The sequence below is a fragment of the Equus przewalskii genome, chromosome 17, assembly GCF_037783145.1.
Source record: "Equus przewalskii isolate Varuska chromosome 17, EquPr2, whole genome shotgun sequence".
Lineage (NCBI taxonomy): Eukaryota > Metazoa > Chordata > Mammalia > Perissodactyla > Equidae > Equus > Equus przewalskii.
The window spans coordinates 2,683,238-2,705,786 of record NC_091847.1 but is presented as its reverse complement, the minus strand read 5'-3'; the positions used below and the strand labels follow the sequence as shown (position 1 = coordinate 2,705,786).

Here is a 22,549-nt window from a genome sequence, read left to right as displayed (position 1 = left end):
CTTAGTTTCCCAGCTGTTTGAGTAGACACATACTCTCAAGAGAAGGATGTTGTGAGATTCCCAGTGGTCCTAAGAATCTAATGATTAATAAGATTTTTTAAGTTGCAGGAGCTGTACCCCCACACAAAAAAGCCCGAGGAAATAGATTTCTTTGAAAAGGAGGAAGGAGTGCATTTTTTTTTTTTAAAGGAAGAATGAGTGCATTTTTTTTTAAAAAAAAGGAGGAATGAGTGCATTTGGCAAATGTTATTACGTTTATAAATATGTGTACTTTTTGTTATAAATCTGAAGCTGTGATATCTTCTATGGCTGATATTTGAATGAAGTAATTATTTCTAAAACTCAGCAGAACAGTTAAAGTAGAACTTTTAAACTGAACAGAATATACTCTAATAGGTGTATATTTATCTCTTTCGAAGCCAGTAAGATAATGGTACTTAGGAAAAGTTCTGACTTTCACAGGCAAACATTTTGCACTAGGCATATTAACTCTGAGTCTTTATTTATCTCAGTTGTCATTTGTGAGTGGCTCATTTATAAGACTTTGCCTGTAATTAATGTTTTTAAGTTATTTGAATTAACATTTTTGCTGATCATTTGATAGAAATTCTCGCATGCAATTTTTAAGCTTGGCTCTTTGATAATTGGGTTGCATTCTGTTATTTGGTCTGGTGAACTATTTACAAGTTGTAAAATGAAAGGTACATAGTCAAAACACCTCCTTTCCACTCCTGACTTTCACTCAGGTGCCATTTCCAGGGAAAACCAATCTTAGTTACTTCTTATTGTCACTTAGAGTTATAATGTGGGTTTTGTTTAGTTGGGGTAATGGTTTTCAAAGCTCAAAGTATATTAAAATTGAGTTTTTATGAACTTCTCTGAAATAGTTAATGTGGAAGGAACAGAATTAACATGGTAGGAATTTTGGGAATGTAAACTTTACAAGTTTAAACAATGATACAGAGAAATGGCAGAAATCAACCTAGAAGGCCTTTCTGCCTGTGCTGTGTTAAAGTCCGTCAGCTAAGTCTGTGCCGTCAGCTGCTACTGTGGCTAGATCTGGGTGGAATCTTGAGTAGTCTGTTGATGACTGATGTTAGTTACCCAATTGAATTACTTTTCTATTTGTGCTATCTTAAAAGGTTATGTATAAAAAATTCTGCTGTTTTCAGAAAATATCAATTGGGAGATGTTTAACCAGAATATTTTAAGGAATTCTTTTACATCTTGAGTAGTAATATAGTTTTTCCTTTGAAAACTTAGTCTTGGGTCTGTGGTTGATATCTGGAGGAAGTACCTCTGTTGACAGTCAGGGAAAAGTTTCCATCTCAGATATATTTGCCATTTTGTGGGCCTGGCAATTCCCTGCCAAGAAAACTCTTTTGTTCTGGAGAAGGAAAAAAGATTGAGCTCAGTATATTGTAGAGCAAGTTTTGAGCACTGTTTTCCCACCAACCTCGTTTTGTTTTCTTTAGGTATAATTTCTTTTTTAGTGACATGGACTTTTAAATTTAGAATTGAGTATAAATATTTCGTCTCAGGCTATCTGCCCAGGAGCACTAATAATTTATGGCAGTCTATAGTTGTGCTGCCCATTAGGATAGCCTCAGCCACATGTGGCTTTTAAAATGGAAATTAATTAATTTCAAGTGCTCAGTAGCTACATGTGGCTAGTGGCTACTGCATTGGACAGCAAGGACAGACTGTTCTGTCATCGCAGAAAGGGCTGTTGTATAATTTTGGCTGTAGTATATGTAATTCAGGTTTGGTATCCTGGGCTGCTTAAAATTGCCCCCACCCTCACCCCTAAACCATTTCCTAATTTGTAAGGTTTTGAAGTTTTATAAAAACTTCAGTAATTTAACTCATTAACCCGGTAGGATATTAACTATGTTTCTTTTGATATTTTTTTAAAGAAATTTCTTTAGTGACCATATTTCTGTTGATTTTTTTTTGTTAGAACATGTATGTATGAAAAATATACTTTGTTCATTGTCTCATGAAGGACAAAAGTGTGCTGTTTGTGGCCCCTTGTGTTTCAGGAAGCGAGAAGCTATTATGAGCAGACTGGAGTTGGTCCGCTGCCTGTCGTTCTGTTCAATGGAATGCCCTTGGAAAAGGAACAGCTAGATCCTGATGAACTGGAAACCATCACAATGCACAAAATCCTGGAGACCACAACCTTCTTCCAAAGAGCAGTGTACTTGGTGAGTGGTATTTCAAGGCTGATTTTGAAAGAGAATCGTTTGCTTACCTTTTTGTAGTCTTTGTAGTACGCAATAAAATTCTTGAAGTATCATTGTTTTCTATATGCCACTCATAATTGGTTTCCAGACTCCCAGCAAGTTCTGCTGTAATGCAAGTATTTATGAGACTTTCTGTACATGGGTGTTGAAATAGCTAATTGGTTTCAAAATTTTACCCCCAAAATTCTTAAGAACTTAGCAATTATAAGAGATATTTTTTCTACCTGTAAGGAATTTTGACTTTGGAAAGACTCATATATTTTCTATACATAGTTATTCTTGAGATATAACTCACATGTCTAAAACTTAACCTTTTAAAGTGGAGTGTTCAGTGGTTTTTAGTATGTACACAGAGTTATGCAGCTGTCACCTCTGATTTCAGAACGTTGTCATCACCCCCCCACATTACACCCGCTGCCCAGTAGCACGCACTCCTCATTTTTCCCTACCCTGCCCCTTGGCAAGCACAAATCTGTTTTCTGTCTCTGTGGATTTGCCTGTTTGGGGCATTTTGTATAAATGGATTCATACGATATGTGGTCTTTTGTGATTGACTTCTTTCACTTAGCCTAGTGTTTTCAAGGTTTAACCTTGTTGGAGCATGTGTCAGTATTCCTTTTTTGGCCAAATGATATTCCCTTGAATGGATATATACCGCATTTTGTTTATCCGTTCATCAGCTGATGCATCTTAGGGTTTTCCTACTTTTTGGCTGCTATGAATAATGCTGCTATAAACAATCATATTCAAGCTTTTGTGTAGATATGTGGTCTCAGTTGTCTTGGATACATACCTAGGAGTGGCATTGCCTCTAGAATTATGTAGTAATTCTGTTTTTACCAGTTTGAGGAACTGCCAGATTGTCTTCCAAAGCAGCTGCACTGTTGAACATTTCTACCAGCAATGTATACAGGTTCCACTTTCTCCACATTCTAGCCAACGCTTGGTATTATCTGTCTCTTTGATTATAGCCTGATGGGTGTGAAGGGGTGTCTCATTGTGATTTTGATTTGCATTACTCAAACATGAATGATGTTGATCATTGTTTCCTCTGCTTATTAACCATTTATATTTTCTTTGGAGAAATATCTACTCAAATTATTTGCCCATGTTTAATTGGGTTACTTGTTTTGTTGTTGAGTTGTAAGAGTTCTAGATACTAATCCCTTATTATATGTATGATTCTCAAATATTTTCTCTCATTTTATGCTTTGTCTTTTCACTTTCTAGTGGTGTCCTTTAAAGCACAAATGTTTTTAATTTTGATTGAGTCCAATTTACTTTTTTTCCTTTGTTGCTTGTGCTATTTGTGTCATTTAAGTAAGAAATGTGCTTAATCCTAGGTCATGAAGATTTATACTTATGTTTTCTTCTGAGTATTTTATAGTTTTTCTCTTAATGTTTAGTTCTTTGATCCATTTTCAGTTAATTTTTGTATGTGGTGTGAGGTAGGAGTCTGCCCTTTTTTCCATATCCAATTTGACATCCAACTGCCTATCTTTTGGGATATTCATTTGTCCCAGCACCACTTATTGAAAAGAATACTCTTTTCCCATTAAATTGTCATGGCACCCTTGTCAGAAATAAATTGCCCATTAATGTGTAGGTTTATTTTTGGATTGTCTCTTGTTTTCCATCTTTTCTTATGTAAGTACCTCACAGTCTTGATTACTGCTGTAATCAAATGTGAGTTTTCCAACTTTGGGTTTTTCTCTTTTATTTGTTTTTTTTTTTTTAAGATTGTTTGGCTCTTCTGTGTCCCTTTCACTTCTACATGAATCTTAAGATTAGCTTGTCAGTTTCTGCAAACAAAAGGGCCATTGGGATTTTGATAGGAATTGCATTGAATCTGTAGATCAACTTGGGGAGTATTGACATCTTAACAATATTGAATCTCAATTGAATTCTCAATTTAAAAAAATAGCTCTACAGTATTCCGTTAGTATAAGAGAAATTTTGCCCTACTTGGCACATTTGGCAATGTCTGGACACATTTTGAGAGGGGATTGCTCTTGGCATCTGGTGGGTAGGAGTCAGGGATGCTGCTAAACATCTTACAATGCACAGGACAGTCCCTCCCCTTCCAAAGAAGTGGGACAGCCCCTCCCCTTCAAAAGAATTATCTGGTCCAAAATATAAGTAGTGCTGAGATTAAAAAACTGCATTAAAAGGATGTACCCTCATTACATTTCTTAGATATGTAAATTAATGTTTTTCCATCAAATTTGGGTACTTTTCAGTCATTATTTCTTCTAATAGTCTTTCTGCCTGTAATGACTTCTAACACGAAACTATTCAGAGTTAGGCCAAATTTGACAGGTTAAGGACATAGTCCTCCACAAGATTGCCTTCACTTCAGACACCAGTCACAAGTTCAGGGGTCCCCAGGCCACCTTCCTTTATGATCATCAATTGGCTACAAATGCAGGGGTTCCCAATAACCCTCTCAATTTTGATAATTTGCCAGAATGGCTTATAGAACTCAGGACAGTGCTATCCTTACAATCAGTGTTATTATAGTAAAAGAATACATATCAGAACCAGCCAAACGGTGAGATGCACAGGCAAAGGTTTAAGAAGCTTCCAAATGTAAAGATTCTATGACTTCTTCTCATGAAGCCAGGATACGTTACTCTCCTGGCCCACTGATAGGTGATAAATGTCAGATGTTGTCAACCAGGGAAGCTCAGTCAAGTTTTGGTGTCCAGAGTTTTTATTGGGGCTTCATTATATAGATGTGATTGATTGAAGCACTGCTCATGTGATCAGTCTCCAGTCTCCCTACTGTTTCTAGAGGTTGGACTGATAGCATGCTGCTCAAAACCCCAGCCCTTTAATCATGTGGTTGGTCTTTCTGCCTTAGGCAGCCTCCGTTCTGAGTTGTCTTATTAATGTAAACTATGTAAGGGCTCACCGTGAGTCATCTCATTAGTATAAACTATGAAGTGTGGTCTGAGGGGCCCTTGATAAATAACAAAGACATCACTGCTATCACTCAGGAAATTCCAGGATTAAGAGGTTACCTCTCAGGAACCAGAAAGCCAGCCAGATTCTTTGTCACACACTGTCCCTTTCTTTCTCTCCTCTCTGGATATATATATATATATTGATACTGTATAGTGTTCCACAGGTCTCTTTTTTTCTGTTCCTTAGACTGGATAATCTCGATAGATGTATCTTCAAGTTCACTGATTCTTTTTACTGCCAGCCAAAATCTGCTATTAACCCCTTCTAGTTAATATTTCATTTCAATTATTGTACTTTTTAACTCTAGTTTTTTTATTTGGTTCTTTTCCATAGTTTTTTCCTCTTTATTGAAATTGTCTATTCGGTGACACATAGGTCTCAAACCCCTCAAAGGGTTTCTTTTAGTTTTTTGAATATATTTAAGTAGCTGATTTAAAATCTCTTGTCTAGTAAGTCCAATGCTTGGGCTGTCTCAGGAACAGTATGTACTAACTGCTTCTTTTCCCAAGTGTGGCTGTACTTTTTTGTTTGTTTCGCATGCCTTTTAAGTTTTTGTTGCTAACGCCGTGTTAGTTACGACAGTGTGGCACTCTAGACCTCAGAGGCTGCGCCCTACCAGGGTTTGTTGTGCAGCTGTTGTTTGTTTACTGACTCTCCTGTACTGATTCTTTAGTCTGTGTTTTTTGTCATGTGTAGCCTCTTGAGTCTCTGCTGGTTAGCTTATTGGTCAACTAATGACAAAACAGAGATTTTCTTAAATTCGTGAATCTAAAAAAGTCTCCCAGTTTTCCCCGAGGATGTCTGTTTACATGCTGGGGCACATCTGTAACACTCAGCCAGGCTCTTTACAACTCTGCCTTAGCCTCCTGTTCTTGCTTGCACTGAGTGTCAGCGTTAGTCAGAGGTGGGAGCTTTGGGCCTTCAAAGATGTTTGCTGGGCCTGCACACCCCCCTGGGCACCATGCATAGGACCTTTTAGATTCCGAGGAATATGTGAGAGCTCTTCAAAACCCCTATGGACATCTCATTCCCCAGCTTTTTCTTTTATATTTTGGGCCAGCTTCATGTTAACCCGACTGTTATCACCACTTCATGCAACTGAGACACTAATCAATTGCCCCGATTGCTTTTGATGACCACCCCCAGGAAAGGCTCTCCACCCACACTGAGTGAGGTCTGGTTCATCTCAGTGGAGAGAGTGCCTGGGAACTTTCCTCGGCTGCTGCTTCTCGCCTTGATTGCAGGGCTGTTGGTTTTCAAGGCTCCTGCGTGGCTGAGGAGAGGGTGGATAGTAATAGGGCAAGTTAAAATTATTAAAAGTTGAAAAATCACGAAGGTTACTTTTCCTACCAAGGTTCAGCCTTTTTCTTGAATAAAAGTCCCTTGGAATTTTGCCAGCCTTTGGTTAATTTCTGGAGTTTTGAAAGTTTGACATTTTTTTCTAGTGTTCTTCATGTTCTTTTGGAAGAAAGGCTTTTTAGAAATCTGTCATTTCTGTTGAATGTCACTCTCAAATACTGTTTTAATTATCAAATAATGTTGATATAGTATTAACTCTAAGCAGAAATATATGCTTAAGAAAAATTTCATTGAAGTAAAATATATAAAGCATAAACTTTTACCATTTTGACCATTTTTAAATGCACAATCTGCGACATTAGGTACACTCACAGTATTGTACAACCGTTACCACTGTCCGTCTGCAGAACATTTTCATCATCCCAAACAGCAACCGTCTACCCATTAAACCACAACTCCTCAGTGCCTTTTCCCAGCCACTGATAACCACTGTTCTACTTTCTGTCTGTGAGTTTGCCCATTCTAGGTATGTCATGTACGTGGCATCATACAGTGTTTGTCATTTTTGTGTCTTGCTTATTTTAAGGTTCATACATATTATAGCATATATTAGAATGTCCTTCCTGTTAAGATTGAATGATGTGTATATACCACATTTTGTTTATTCGTTCATGTGTTGATGAGCACTTGGGTTGTTTCCACCTTTTGACTATTGTGGATAATGCTGCTGTGAACATTGGTTTACAAATATCTGCTCAAGTGCCTGCTTTCAGTTCTTTTGGGTATACACCTAGAAGTGGAATTGCTGGATCATATGGTAATCCTATGTTTAACATTTTGAGGAACTACTAGAGTGTTTTCCATAGCACCTGTGTCATTTTACATTCCCACCAGCACATGTTCAAAAATTACAATTTCTCCACATCCTCACCAACACCTGTTACTTTCTAATATTTTGATTATAGCTCTTCTAGTTGGTGTGAAGCGGTGTCCCATTGTGGTTTTTATTTGCATTTCCCTAAGAACTAATGAGACTGAGCGTCGTTTCATGTGCTTAATGACCATTTGTATATCTTCTTTGGAGAAGTGTCTGTTCAAGTACTTTGCCCATTTTTGAATTGAGTTGGTTTTTTTGTTGTGAAGTGTAGAAATTCTTTTTATATTTTGAATATTTATCCCTTATTAGACATATGATTTGCAAACATTTTCATCCATTCTGTTGGTTTTCTTTTCTCTTTCTTGAGGGTGTCCTTTGATGCACAAACGTTTTCAGTTTTGATGAAGTCCAACTTAACTATTTTTTCGCCTGTGATTTTGGTGTCATGTTGAAGAAATCATTGTCAAATCCAATGTCTTGAAGATTTTCCTTAGTGTTTTCTTCTAAGAATTTAATAATGTTAGCTCTTAAGTTTATGTCTTTGATCTATTTGGCATGAATTTTTGTGTGGGGTGTGAGGTCAGGGTCCTACTTCATTGTTTTGCATGTGGATATCCAGTTTTCCCAGCACCATTTGTTGAAAAGATCAGAAGTATGTTTTTAGAAGAAGTTATTTATTTTATTGTGCTCATTGTCAGTGCATTCATACAAAAAAATGGTGTTGGCCAAATTCCATTTCCTGTGCCCCCATGAATAAGGATAGGTCCTAGTACTTTTGTTAAGGAATTTCTTCTTCATGGAACTGCTGCAATGAAACATGAAAACAGAGTTTATATTTGAATGAGTTTGGCTTATTTTCCAAAGGTAATAATAGTCTAGAAGGAATGGTAATTATTTATTTCTTTGTTTAGTGAAAAAATAAAAGATAATTCAAACAATTTGGCTTTCCAACTCCATTTAAAACATTTCTTCTTCAACATTTTTGGATGTAAAAAAAGTTTTTGTTTTTCAAATACTAACTTATCTGTTGTTTAAAAGAATAATCATTTTCAAATATTATTCCTTCTTTGAATGCTAGTTTTCTCTACTTCCCTTTGCGTTGCTAGTGAGAAGTTTGGTTTGATCTAGATAAGAAAGTTTTTATTTTAAATATTATGACAAAAGTAATATTTGCTCCTGTACATATTCAGAAAATACTAAATTTGGGGAATATTAAAATATATAAAGTAAAAAGGAAAGTTCTTCCCTTTGTCTCAATCCCTAGAGAAATATTTCTCTGTGTCTCCTTGTATACTGATTTGTGTGTACTTCTATGTGCATTTTTAAACTTACCTTTCTAATTGAATATATCTTAGCTTTGCATTTCTCAACATATAACTCTATCTCAACACTTTTAGATTGCCGTATGGTATTCTATTTTAAAGAATGAACAATTGGGGCCGGTCCTGTGGCTGAGTGGTTAAGTTTGCATGCTCCTCTTCAGTGGCCCAGGGCTTCACCCGTTCAAAACTTTGGCACAGACCTAGTATTGCTTGTCGGGCCATGCTGAGGTGGCGTTCCATATAGCAACAACCAGAGGCACTCACAATTAGAATATACAACTATGTATTGGGGGGCTTTGGGGAGAAGAAGAAAGAAAGAAAGACAAAAGAGAGAGAAGAAGATTGGCAACAGATGTTAGCTCAGATGCCAGTCTTTAAAAAAAAAAATGAATGAGCAATGACTTAATCCTGTCATGTTGGACATTGCTTGTAGATTTTCTCTCTTATAAATAGTGCTCAGTGAATATTCTAATATGTATATCTTTGTACTTTTTTTTCTGAGAAATACAAGTTATTGAAATTGTGTCCAAGAGTAATGTACATTTGAAATTTTGAACTGAATTCATTATAAATTTCATATAAAGATATGATATGCAGATGATGTGAAATTGAAAATGTGTATAAAGGTGTAAATGAAGAGAAACTTTCACCCATTCTCTCCTGTTCCCCTGTCACTCTTCTTTGCTTTCTGGAAACAATGACTCTGTGTGTGCGTATGTGTGTGTGTGTGTGTCTGTGTCTGTCTGTGTGCGTGCGCGCGTGTAGATGAGCTGCATCAAGACATGTACATTTAAAATTTTGATAGATGTTGCTAAATTGCCCTCCTTGAGCTAGTTCAGCTTTTGACTGGGGCCAGTTCAGATTTGTGACAGAGACCAAGTTGTGTGCGTGGGCTTACACCTGCACTGAGCGGTCGAGTCCTCTAAGTCTTCTGAGGTGGTCGGCTCATATGCTCATGCTTAGCTTATAGTCTGAGAATTTGCGTGTGAGTTCTCTCTCTTGAGGTAAGTAGCCACAGTCGATGTCTAACTGGAAGTTTTTAGACTTGACTGTGTATATTTGATTCACATCTATCCCTCCTGAAAATCGCTTTATAATATGGCTTTGTATGAAATATTTTAAGTGTGAAAATCTTGAAAGTTTCCATATTTACACTTGGCTCTGAGATCACCTTTATGAAGTACGAGTATTTCTATGATATGAGAGGTATAAAAGAGAAGAATAAACGGTAAGTGATTTCCCCTCCCGCTAACAACTGAGACTGGGAAATGTAGGGTTACTTAGATGCCTGAGATTGAAAAAAGCTTTGGATGGATTTTTTTTTTCCAAGATTTTATTTTTCCTTTTTCTTCCCAAAGCCCCCCAGTACATAGTTGTATATTTTAGTTGTGGGTCCTTCTAGTTGTGGCATGTGGGACACCAGCGAAACCCTGGGCCACCGAAGCGGAGCGCATGAACTTAACCACTCGGCCACGGGGCCGGCCCCACAGGTGGATTTTATTACAAAGTGTATTAACTGTTTGAGAGAAGGCATTTCGCTTTCTTCTTTAGAGAGAAGCTCCCTTTGAGCGGATCTCAGAATGGATTTCTGCTTCTGTTAACTCTTAACTAATTTGTAGAGCTTACTTATTTCTGGGAAAGCACGGTGGTGTGCATTTCATATTTACTTCTCATTAGCTCTGTGACTTTGGGTAAGTTACTTAACCTTTCTCTGTGACAGCTTCCTCATCTTTAAAATGGATGTCAGTAATGTCTGCCTCACATTGTTGAAAGAGTTAGAGATACTGTACATAACGTGCCAAGCTGTGCTTGGCAATGATGGGGAACTATGACATGCTGGTAACTTGTGTTTTTATCTATTACCAGTACATAAGAAGATATTATAAAGTTAATGATTTTTTAGTTCCTAATAAATTATTAGTGATCAGATTTGTTTAACACTCATCCTGCCCCCACCCTGTGTCTTATCTCCTGCAGGGTGAACTGTCGCACGATCAGGATGTGGTAGAGTACATCATGAATCAGCCAAATGTTGTTCCACGAATCAATTCGAGGATTCTCACGGCCGAGCGACAGTACCTGGATTTAACAGCAACCAGTAAGGAGCATTTCCGGAGCAACTTTGGGCTTTTTTTGATTTGTTCTTCAGAATCTTTGCATTTACTGAATTGTAGTGTTCACAAGATAACCCACGATTGTGACACAATTTTATGTTTAAACTCATTGCACCTAAAGTTCATAATATGACCTCCTAAATTCACAGGGGTTTCCTCCAAAAGGAGAGAAATTCTTCCTGGAAAATCCTTTTTAAAAACTTTGGAAAATATTCATTGCCTTTTAAATGCCAACTAAACAGGCATTAGATAATAAGAATAGACCTGTATTCTTGACTTTCTTACAGTCATAAAACTCTTAAGCAGCTGTCTTTTCGTCATCCTCCTTCTGGAATCAGCAGTAATGTCGACAAATATCTCAGAGTTTTACACTTGAGAACATAAGAATGCCTTTTAAAAAAATAAAGTTTCATTGAGAAATAGTGTACATACCATAAAACTCCACCTTGTAAAGTGTACAATTTTTAGTGTATTGTCAAAGTTATGCAATCATCGCTACTATCTAGTTTAGAACATTATCATCACCCCAAAAAGAAATGGTGTACCTGTTAGTAGTCACTCTCTATTTCCCCCTTCTGTCCTCTAGCAAGCACTAATCTGGTTTCTGTTTCTATGGATTTGTCTATTCTGGATATTTCATTTAATTGGAAATTCTTTGTAACTGGCTTCTTTCATTTAGTATGATATTTTTAAGGTTCATCCATATTGTAGCCTCTCTCAGTGCCTCATTCCTTTTTATGGCTGATTAATATTCCATTGTATAAGTAGTAAACACTTTGCTTGTCGATTATACCTTTTAAGAGGCAGCTGTGTTAAGCCCAGGTGTAATTTGCTCCTTTTGCCTTCCCTTGAGACTCCGAAGGCCACTTTAGCTAACAGCTGGAAATAAGATGGAGCTGTCATCAAGCGCCCAGGGAAGGTCACTGGGGAGGGAAAGACATGCAATGGTGAAGTCAAAACCATGTATATATTTGTTATTGTAGTTGAACATAATGAATGTATAGATCTATTTATGGTTGTTCCTTTATGGCACCTATCTCTAATCTACTCAAGACTGAATTCCTTTTCTTTTAGGCAGAGGAGAATGTATATATATGCTTGCATTTGAGAGAGAAAGTAGTCAGAAAGTGAGCTAAATTGTTTATTCACAGCTAGGTTTTAGCTTCTTAGCAGAAGTTTTAGTAGAGCAGGGCAAGTCTTTGTCCTGAGTTTTTATCGCTTGCGTCATTTTAAATTAAACTATAAAGAGTTATCTTTGGAGTACTCATGAGTAAGGAGCATAAAAATAGTTCCTGTTTCTGGCTGTCTTTCTTCGCTGCGTGTTGTCGTCATCAGCTCTGAAGCAGTGCTAGTCCACGGCGGCAAAGGTGCAGTCTGCTTGGTGAGCAGTTGGAGCTGTCAGTGAAGGAGCAGCTGTCATCCTCCTGACCTAGTGGTCAAAGCTCTGTCATCTTCGCTGCTCTTGGCCTTTGCTGTCCTGTGGCCTTTTTAGAAGGACACTACGTGCTTTCTCTCATCCCCTACATGATGTCGTGGCGATGTCTGTCTTGTTTACCATTGCTCTCCTTCACTGGAATATTGACTGAAAGGACAGTAGGCCCTCAGTGTGCTGTGTTGTATGAAAGGATAGGTGGATGAGTGGGTGGACAGGTGAATAGGCGGGAGGGTGGGCAAGCAGGCTGTGCTTGGAGGACAGTGAGAGAAGAATGGCATTTGTATTGGGGTGTAATAATGCAGAAGATTGGCGAGATTGCTGGAGATAGAAGGTTTATGATACCAGGCTGGAGACCGTTTTGTAGGGAGGAAGAAATTACTGGGTAGTTTAGAGCAGAGGAGTGCCTTGATGACGCTGGAGTTGTAACAAGAATGATCTGAGGGGGAAATGATTAATAAGAGCATTGCCCGAGGGCACTAATTGGAGAACATGATTCTGGAAATGACCTTTTGTTTTTGTTAAGGTTAAAAATGTATTGTTTTGGGGCTGGCCCCGTGGCCGAGTGGTTAAGTTCGCATGCTCCGCTGCAGGCGGCCCGGTGTTTCGTTGGTTCGAATCCTGGGCGTGGACATGGCACTGCTCATCGAACCACGCTGAGGCAGCGTCCCACATGCCACAACTAGAAGGACCCACAACGAAGAATATACAACTGTATACCGGGGGCTTTGGGGAGAAAAAAAAAAAGGAAAAAAATAAAATCTTAAAAAAAAAATGTTTTGTTAGACATGAAAAAATTAAAATAGAGTTTTCTTATATTTTCTCTCCCACTTATCCCTCCCCCAATAGGATAGGGAAGAGCTTACCATGGTGGGTGAACTAAGGAAGGTAGAAATGGAGTCGGGGTTCTCTTTGAGAGCTCATTCTCCAGTTGTGAAGTGACTGGAGTGGGGATAGAATAAATTTAAACCATTAAACTGACATGTACATATATGAGAGTTATGTGAGCCATGTCCATTTTTTATTAACTTTGTGTCTTAAAATGTGATTAGTGGGGTAGGGGTTATGCTGTGAACTTGTTCAACAAACATGAAACTCATGCATTTTTTCACTCATGCATTTTTGTAAATCTTGTATTATGGTCAAATCAGATTATCAGTTGTAATCTTAATATTAGATTGAACTTAGGCATGTTAATTATAAAACTGTTTCTTTTTTTTTCAGATAATTTTTTTGTGGATGATTATGCTAGGTTTACTGTCTTGGATTCTCAAGGAAAGACTGCTGCTATAGCCAATAGTATGAACTATCTGACAAAGAAAGGTAATCCATTTTAGGCTTATTTCGGATTCAGCAATTTTTTTTTTAGTATTTGCAAAAATAATTCAATCTTTAGTGTCTGTTGGGAAAGATTCCATCATTTCCTTTATTAATTATTTCTTATAATGATTTGAATCGAGAAAACACTGGTTTAAAATTTAATTCTTGATATATTTTTGAAAATTCAAATGTTATCTTTATATTTTATATTAAATATTAAAATCAACAGAAAAAAATTGTCATGGTTCAAAATGGAAAAGCATTTATGATGTAAAAATGGGTTAATGGATTGAAAATTGATTTGATTTGCCTCTTCAGTGACAACATTGGGTTAATTTTTTTTAGGGTTTATAAGATAAACTTGGTTCTAGGAATCCTTTAAGTTTTTAAACTGAATTTTATGTAGAGTTATTTATTTAAGTTAAAGTTGTGTGAAATGATATCCTTTTAATGGCAGACAGAAGCTTTTCCCCTCTGGTCACATAGTAAGTGTGTCAAAGCACTGAGTGTCATTTTAGGCAGCTGTACATTTTATCCCACTGTAGTCTTCTCTCAGAGAGAATTTCTGTTTTCCCAGATGTATGTAAGTACAGGCAGTTGCTCCATTTGGTTCCTCAAAGAGATTGCTTCTGAGGGGCACTGGACCATTGCTCTATCACTCATGAGACAAAGGAGCAGAGAGCATGTTAGGCATTACTTAAAATTTTGACTCTTATAGTAGGCATGAACTATGGAAATGACATTTTCTTTTCTTCTACTCTTTTTCCTTTACCTTTGTCCAGGAATGTCCTCCAAGGAAATCTATGGTAACTTGAAACTTCAGAATGTTCTATTCCTTTTCTTAATTATCTTATGTGGTTTTAGGCACCATTGTGATTCAGAATTTATTGACACTTTATTTTGATGTTTCTGGAACATGTGGGTAACAGTGGATAATTTACCAGTTCAAATAAACTTTGTATAAGTGTTTGCAAAGAATTGTATTTCAGAAAGTTACAAGTTAATGTGAGTAAAGACTGTAACGTTACCCACATGTTCAAAGGCTCTTTTTCATTTTACATACTGGCAGATGCTCAAACCATAGTAGAATTGATAAGTGCATGCTCCTAGTTTGTAATTAAGCCACATGGGAAGTTGCACTGCTTCCTTTCTAGTAGAGAAGTTTTACTACTTTTGCTTTGTATCTTTATTAAACTATTTTCTTATTTTTTGCATGGTTTTCAGAAATTATTTGGCTTAACAACAATATTGAAACATAGAATGTGATTTTTTTCCTTCCAACTCCTTAAGTTGTTTTTGTTTTCTACAGATGATTCTTTTATTAGGCCAGTAACTTTTTGGATTGTTGGGGATTTTGATAGCCCTTCTGGAAGGCAATTATTGTATGATGCTATTAAACATCAGGCAAGTATCACAGCTTATTCTGTACTTTGTTCGAGGCTGCCGTTGTCCTCATGGGCATCTGTGTGCTGATAGTACTCTTCTGGGCGGGGAGGTGGGAGTCCTGCTTTCTTAGCACTTGAGGGAAAGGAGCATTGTTTCTACAGAGGTCTGCCACCTAGTGAGAAAAGAAAGAAGACTGCTATATTCTGGCTTTATTTAAGGGAATAGATTCTTTTAGAGAAAAAATTAGTGAGATCCTCATCACAGACAAATTTTTATTGCATGACTGTGTTCTTGCTGCAGAGATGCTACAAAGATCACGTTGTGTATTTATGGGAGAGGCAGGGTCTTTACATTGAAAGAGGCCCAGATGTGGGGGAAATACCCTGCAGACACGTTAGTGTGCATATAATAGAAGTAGATCTAGGCACACAGAGGGGCACACACACAGATGGTCTGAAAGATGCAGCACAGAAATCGTAGAACTTGCGTGAATGGCCCTGGCGAATGGTTGAGAAGAAATTGACTCTTCTGGAGAGTGTCGTTGTCAGAAAATGAGATGTTACAATTCCTTTTCTTGTGCAATTTTCGATTGGATCTTCATCCACATTTTACACCCCTCCTGTGTCCCCTTGCCACCCTGTGTCCCAAAGAGGCTTACTGAGATACTGAAATAGGTGATTTCTGAGTGCCTTTATTGTCTAAGGAAACAGACTAGATGCGTTGGTCAATTCCAAGTTAAATCAAGGTGAAGGAAAGTGGATAGATATGCGGCAGTCAGATTTATAAATGATCCGAGTGGTGGGAGAGTGGGAGAACAGGGAGGGAGAATTGAATTTTTTAAATAATTATTTTAATTTAAGGGAAGTACAGATTCAGAAGAAGTGCGTGAATCACAGGATAACACAGTGTCACAAAATGAACACACCTGTGTGACCACCACTCAGGTCAAGAAACAGAGAACGATCAGATTCTTGAAAGCCCTCCCCTGCATGTGGCCCCATCACTACCCCCTTCTGTTCCCCCTTCTCACACTGTAGAATAGGTTTGCCTGTTTTTACTTTATTTAAATGGAATCTTATAATACGTATTTCTTGTGTGTAGTTTCTTTACTCAACATTTTTGAGATTTATCCATGCTATTACAGATAGTGGTAGTTCTTTTCATTGTGTGGTATTGTATCATGGCTGTACCACAAAGTTTTGTTTGCTTGGTTGTTTAATCTGTTTGATGGACGGACAATCGCATTGTTTCTGCTTTGGGGCTTCTGAAGAATGCTGCTATGAATATTCCTGTATGTGTCTTTGGATACACATAAATATGAATTTCTCTTGCTTATGTTCTTGGTATAAGCAGTTTTTTGGGTTTGTGGGTCCCAGATATCTTCTCCCATGTGGATTCTTATCTTTTTACCCAGGGAGAGATTAATTTTTACTAGAAATCTGGAAAGGCCATGTGAACGAAAGAAAGGTTTGAGCAAAGACCTGAAGAGTGGTTGAGACTTAGGGAAGGGAAGATGGGTTGTAGTGGGGCTCGCATGCCAACGTGAGGCATGACAAGTACTAGAAGAATACAGAATGCACCGGGGAGACACAGGGCTGTGTATTGGATGGATGCTCTGTTTACAGGGATGGTGAGAATGGAGTTGGAAAGGTAGGCTAGGGGCCAGTTCATGGGGGGGTTCAAATGCCTGACTGCGGCATTTTAATTTTTTCTCTATGCAGAGGAGAACTACCAAAGACTTTTAAGAGAAGTATCATTTGCTGCTTATGGAATATGACTGGTGTTAATGCCACTTTTCAAGTTCAAAATATCTACCATATAACTCTTATTTCCCATTTTGTAAATAGAAATCCAGTAACAATGTTAGAATAAGCATGATCAATAATCCTAGCGACGATGTAACTTATGAGAACACTCAGATCTCCAGAGCAATCTGGACAGCTCTGCAAACGCAGACCTCCAACTCTGCTAAGAACTTCATCACAAAAATGGCCAAGGAGGAGACTGCAGAGGCCCTGGCTGCAGGAGCTGACATTGGGGAGTTCTCTGTTGGGGTAAGTCTCTGTGCGTTGCGTGACGCTTCCTCCTTCTGTTATTTACAACAGAAGTTCGCCCCCAGGGCCTGCCGTGTCCTGTTCCTGATCAGGATTTGTGATTCTAGTTCTGAGTCTCAGAATTTATTTTTAAGTTGGAAGAATCTCTCTAAGAAGAAATAATTCTGCCACATTCCCTTTATTACTTTTAAACTTGGTAGGTTTCAAGATGTGCGTGATATGAGTTTATGTATATTTTAAGCACAAAGCCATTTATTTTGTATAGTTTTTAAAGAATAGACAATATTTGATTTATTTATGGAGCAGAAAACTGAGATTTAAGTCACTCAATGAGTTGGACGCTTCTGTGTTCTTGATGTGTTTTTAATGTTGATTCATTTATATACTATGTACTTTTGACTAAGTGTTTTGTAGTTTTAAAATTTCTTATAAAATGATGAATATACTTGATGTTTCAGTTAGAAAAAAGGCTCTCACTTGAAGTGAGCAAGACTTTAAAATGCAGAACGAAGGTATCATGAACAGTAGTTCGGCAATTGAACAATCACATAAAAGACTTGTTCAAGGAAATAAGCATTATTTGATAAGTGGGATGGTGGGGGAAAATGGGAGGGAGAGTAGAGAATGGAGACATCGTAATGTTAATTATTAAAATTAGTTACTACTTTCCACTAAAAGAGGATTTTATGATTTATTCATTATGATTATACGTTTTTCTGGTTTACTTAATAACAATTACTTTTCCTTAATAACAATTACTTTCCTAGGGCATGGATTTCAGTCTTTTTAAAGAGGTCTTTGAGTCTTCCAAAATGGATTTCATTTTGTCTCATGCCATGTACTGCAGGGATGTTCTGAAGCTGAAGAAGGGACAGAGGGCGGTGATCAGCAATGGAAGGGTGAGGATTTTGTCCTGAGACAAGCTTGCCTTCCAGTTAGATCAGTGAGCAGTCTGACAGCGTTCTCCTGGAGCTAGCACGCTCTTCAGACAGAGCCGCTCTGTCTCCAAAGGTGATTAGGGCTTCTGCAGTGCTGATGATCATTTCTACTCTCCTATTTCAAAGGAAGTTTACTCATTTGACATAAATGTCCTGTGTGAGACCTTCCTGCTGTTTAACTTTGTCCTGCCACTGCGTTAGGTGGTGAGAATGTGGTGGCTCTTGGAATGTGGATCAATAAGGCCTTTGATACATGAAGTGTTCATCCCCCGTGGCGACCGTGTTATAATTTGTGCAGTCTACATGAATTTAATGGGTTCAGACGTAGACTATTTCGTAAATATCTGCAGCCGCTGAAATGAGACTTGGTGGACACACCAAAGTTTAAACTCTTAGCGTTTAGAGTAAAATCTCTGATATCTATCCCTACGTCTCTATTTTGGCTTTATTATTTATATTCAGTGAGAATAATGAAAACTGTGTTGCTATTTTGTTTACTTCAGAGTCTGCTTACTGTAAAAATATTATAAAGTATATAAGTCTACACTCTGTCATCAAGGAATTCATAAGTAAATAAGTAACTATGAATTGATGTGGGTTTTATTTTTACTCTCTTCATTAATTTTGTGTAGACATGAACAGGTTGAGTCTTTGAAGTGACTGGTTTATAAGATGGCCTGAGGACAGCAGAGGCTGTTCTGGCCTGCTGATCCAACACTGACCACCCTGCTCTTCTTCGCAGATCATTGGGCCACTGGAGGATAGTGAGCTCTTTAATCAGGACGATTTCCACCTCCTAGAAAATATCATCTTAAAAACTTCGGGACAGAAAATCAAATCTCATATTCAACAGCTTCGGGTGGAAGAAGATGTGTAAGTTTTGCCACACAAGAAATTAATTATGTCAGAGTCCATGTCATAGGGGCTATATTAATTGGACTTTCCTCATGCAGCCTACTCCAAGATGTTTTATTTCCAGCTGTAAAATATAATAATGCTCTTCAAGTATTTGTTTATGCTTCTGTTGAAACAAGTTAATTTATTTTGTAGCCAACTATTTAAAGAACTTAATTAGTTCTCTCCATTTTTTTTTTTAACTTTTGATTGTGGAAAATTTCAAACATATGCAAAAGTAGAGGGGTGAGTTGGAATACTTAAGTAACCTCATTATCTCTTTAATTACCCTTCAGTTTTATTTTGTTCAGGGAAGGAAAGGCAGGTCAAATGCTTCTTTTCCTTTATTTACTAGTTTGGAATAGTGAGTTGTTTCCCTTGCATCTCCAAAGGTGATGATGAGTTAGTTATCGTTGGTTTTTTATTTTTATTCTTTCAGTGTTATTATTAGCTAATATATTTTAGTAAGTTATTTCTCAATGGAAGAAAATAAATTATTTGGCTGGTCCATATACCTGCTGTGTAACTGGAGCCCATAGTCATATACACATGGTTTCTGCATTGAATATCAAATGAATGTGTGGTTGGAGGATGTATTTTTGTGTTTAGGTTTTTGAGGAACCATCCATATCTTTTTCCACAGAGGTTGTACCATTTTACTTTCCTGCCAGTAGTGAGTAAGGGTCCTGATTTCTCCACACCCTTAACACTTGCCATTTTCTGTTTTTTGAAAATACCCATTCTAATGGGTATGAAGTAGTTTCTCCTTCTGGTTTGATTTGTACTTCCCTAATGATTAGTGATGTTGAGCATCTTTTCATGAGCTTATTGATCATTTGTATATCTTTGGAAGAATATCCAAGTCCTTTGCTCATTTTGAATTGTTTGTTTATTTTTTTGCTGTTGAGTTGTAGGAGTTCCTTATATATTCTGGTTATCAATCCCTTACAGATATATGATATGCAGATATTTTCCCACTTTGTGGATTGCCTTTTCACTCTCTTGATACTGTCATCTTTCATGCATAGTTGGAGGATATAAAATTTTAATGTTCTGAGTTTTTCCTTCATCTTTTTCATATACCATCCTGCTGCAGGGTTCAAGATGCAGGTCTTAGTGGAGTGTTGACTTTGATAGCTGCCGAAGTCTTGTGTGATATGGGAAGGAATCTTTTTTGCTCTCAGCCAATACTAGGGCTACCAATACAGAGGTTCCCTCCTACCTCAGTGACTCTTGAGTGGTGCCCCTTGTTCCGGCCTATCAAACACTTCCCTGATGCAGGCCAGGAGGTCCTCCATGCCTTGAAGCCACCATGTCATGGGCATAGACTTGGTGTGGTGTGCCCTTGGATCACTCCTCTCTCTGGAGGCTTTGTGGGGAGCCCCTTGGAGTCTTTGTGGACTATACAATTGCCAGATTATGCACAAAAGACTTGCCTTTCAACAACCAGAGATGGCTCTGGGTCTGTCCTGGGTGAATTGAGGGAAATAAGGTAGTCATGGGGCTGTCAAAAGATTGATGGTAAAACTGATAGGCTTCTTAGAGTTACCTTGCCTGCCTAGGGTTTTCATTAGTGCCAGCGCGGCTCCACCTTGGGGAGGCCCCCCTGTGGCAGCCACAGCTTCGATTCATGCCCCATACCTGCAGCCAGGAGGCCATCCTCAGCTTTCTGCAGCTCAGCTGCAGGCTCTTGGTTCCTGGTGCTTCAGGAGCCTGTAGGGAGTTCCTTGTTTGCCTCTTCTCCCCAGTCCACACGGCCAGGTTTTGTGGCAGTGTTGACACATCACAGGAAATGGCCTGTATCACATGTATTCAGAGTTAGTATTGAGAAGTACCAAAAGAGGCGATTTGATATAGTCGTTTCCTTCAGTGAGAAAAAGTATAGGCTTGATTCCAGGTCAAATAAGTCCACAAGTGCTCTTTGAGAATTCTTAGAATTTAGTCCTCGGTTCAACGGATTAGTGCGTTTTTTTCAGTCTTATGATTTAGTTCAAGATCTTCTTCAGTTAGAAATCCAGAAGAGGGGGGGAAAGCAGAATTGCTTTTCTAAGTTGTTCACTGCAGTGTTGATTGTAACAGTGAAATAGGAGACAATCTAGATGTTCAATGTATATCCATAATATAATATTATGTAGTCGTTGCAAATATTGAAGGACCCCATATTTATTAGCCAACAAAAAGATGTTTATAATACACTGTTAAATGAAAAATCAGGTTACCAAATAATATAATCCTACTTTTATATATATATATGTGTGTTGTGTATATATATATATATATTTAAAATATAGAAGAATCATGAACCAAAATGTTATCAGTGCTTATTTCTTAATAACGGTATTGGGTGTATCTCTGTTTTCTCTTTGAATTTTTTTTCCGGTGAGTTGTTACTCCAGTACTCATAAGAAGTAATAAAGTTCTTCAGAAGAGGATGAGGGAGAATGTAAATAGCACTCAGCGACAGTGTGTGTGGGCCAGGCCCTGAGCCAGGTGCTTCCCCTGTTGAGCCAGTGCAGGCTTTACAAGAGCCGCGCGAAGTAGGGGTGATCTCCGTTTCACATATGGAAAAGCCAGTACCTTCCCCAAGGTTATGAAACTAATCAGTTACAAAATCAGTACTTTTTCTCATGCCTATTAGTACAAAGTTCATGCTTTCTTTAAACCATCTTGTTCGGCGTTCAGTACTTAGGCTGATTACGTTATGTTCAGCAATTATTGGAAAAACCTTCAGTTAAAGAGATGCTAAATTTTCACCTTCATCTTTCAGGGCAAGTGACTTGGTAATGAAGGTGGATGCTCTCCTGTCAGCTCAACCAAAAGGAGATGCAAGAATCGAGTACCAGTTTTTTGAAGACAGACACAGGTATAGAATTAACGTTGAATTTGTGCATATTCTTGGACATTAAACTCAAGGTTGGCTTTACCTTGGCTCCTTTATTTTTCCATATAAAATGTGTATATAAGTTCTTATAGGAATGAAAAATTTGTCTCGTGCAGTTTTAGATATATTCATATGTAAAATTCATATACTGATTTCAGTTGCATAAAAGTTGACATTTATTTCTAAATAAATCTGCACTAGTTCTGAATGCACCCTTTTAGAAAACAGCATTTAATGAAGCAAGTTAGTTGTAATTTTCTGCCAGTCAAGAATAAACGGAAGTTGTTAGAGCACTTGTCTCCTTCATCTTTTATTGAAAACTGCTTTGTTTTCAATAAAATAAAAATAAGTTTAGCATTATGAGAAAGTCCTTGCCTTTTGTTTTCCAGTTTTTTTATTTTGAAAATTTTCAAACCTAGATAATAGTTGAAAGACTATTTCACTGAACACTCAAATATCTTTAAGCTAGCTTCCCAAATGGGAGTGCTATGCCACGTCTATCTGTCGTCTGTATGTGTGTGTGTGTATGAACGTGTATGTGTCTGTAGAGTGTGTATGATGTATATCTATGTTTTTGTACAAACATACCCGCACTCACATTTTTTCTGAACCATTCGAAGGTGCATTGCAGACGTCGTTACACGTCATGCCTGAATCCTTCAGCATGTGTCTCCTGAGTACTGGGAGCTCCTCCACAGTGCTGTGAGCATACCTCAGCAGTTTAACCTTGACACAGTAATATTAAGTAATGCACAATCCAGGTTCAAATCTCCCCTGTGCCCCAGTAATGGCCCTTTACAACTGATTTGTTTTTGTTTT

The 22,549-nt window shown here is 37.8% G+C and overlaps 1 protein-coding gene across 2 annotated transcripts in view; it reads left to right on the top strand.

The window, feature by feature from the left end:
• UGGT1 (UDP-glucose glycoprotein glucosyltransferase 1) overlaps positions 1–22,549 on the top strand; it is a 117,089-nt gene that overhangs the window by 56,522 nt on the left and 38,018 nt on the right. The window contains exons 18-26 of one of the 2 annotated variants that reach the window (XM_070580963.1): positions 2,043–2,207; positions 10,689–10,809; positions 13,482–13,580; positions 14,360–14,383; positions 14,887–14,981; positions 16,811–17,017; positions 17,785–17,916; positions 18,698–18,828; positions 21,617–21,712. In XM_070580963.1, coding sequence (XP_070437064.1) covers positions 2,043–2,207; positions 10,689–10,809; positions 13,482–13,580; positions 14,360–14,383; positions 14,887–14,981; positions 16,811–17,017; positions 17,785–17,916; positions 18,698–18,828; positions 21,617–21,712 — 1,070 coding nt within the window. The remainder of the gene's footprint in view (positions 1–2,042; positions 2,208–10,688; positions 10,810–13,481; positions 13,581–14,359; positions 14,384–14,886; positions 14,982–16,810; positions 17,018–17,784; positions 17,917–18,697; positions 18,829–21,616; positions 21,713–22,549) is intronic. The other variant, XM_070580964.1, reaches the window with a different exon arrangement.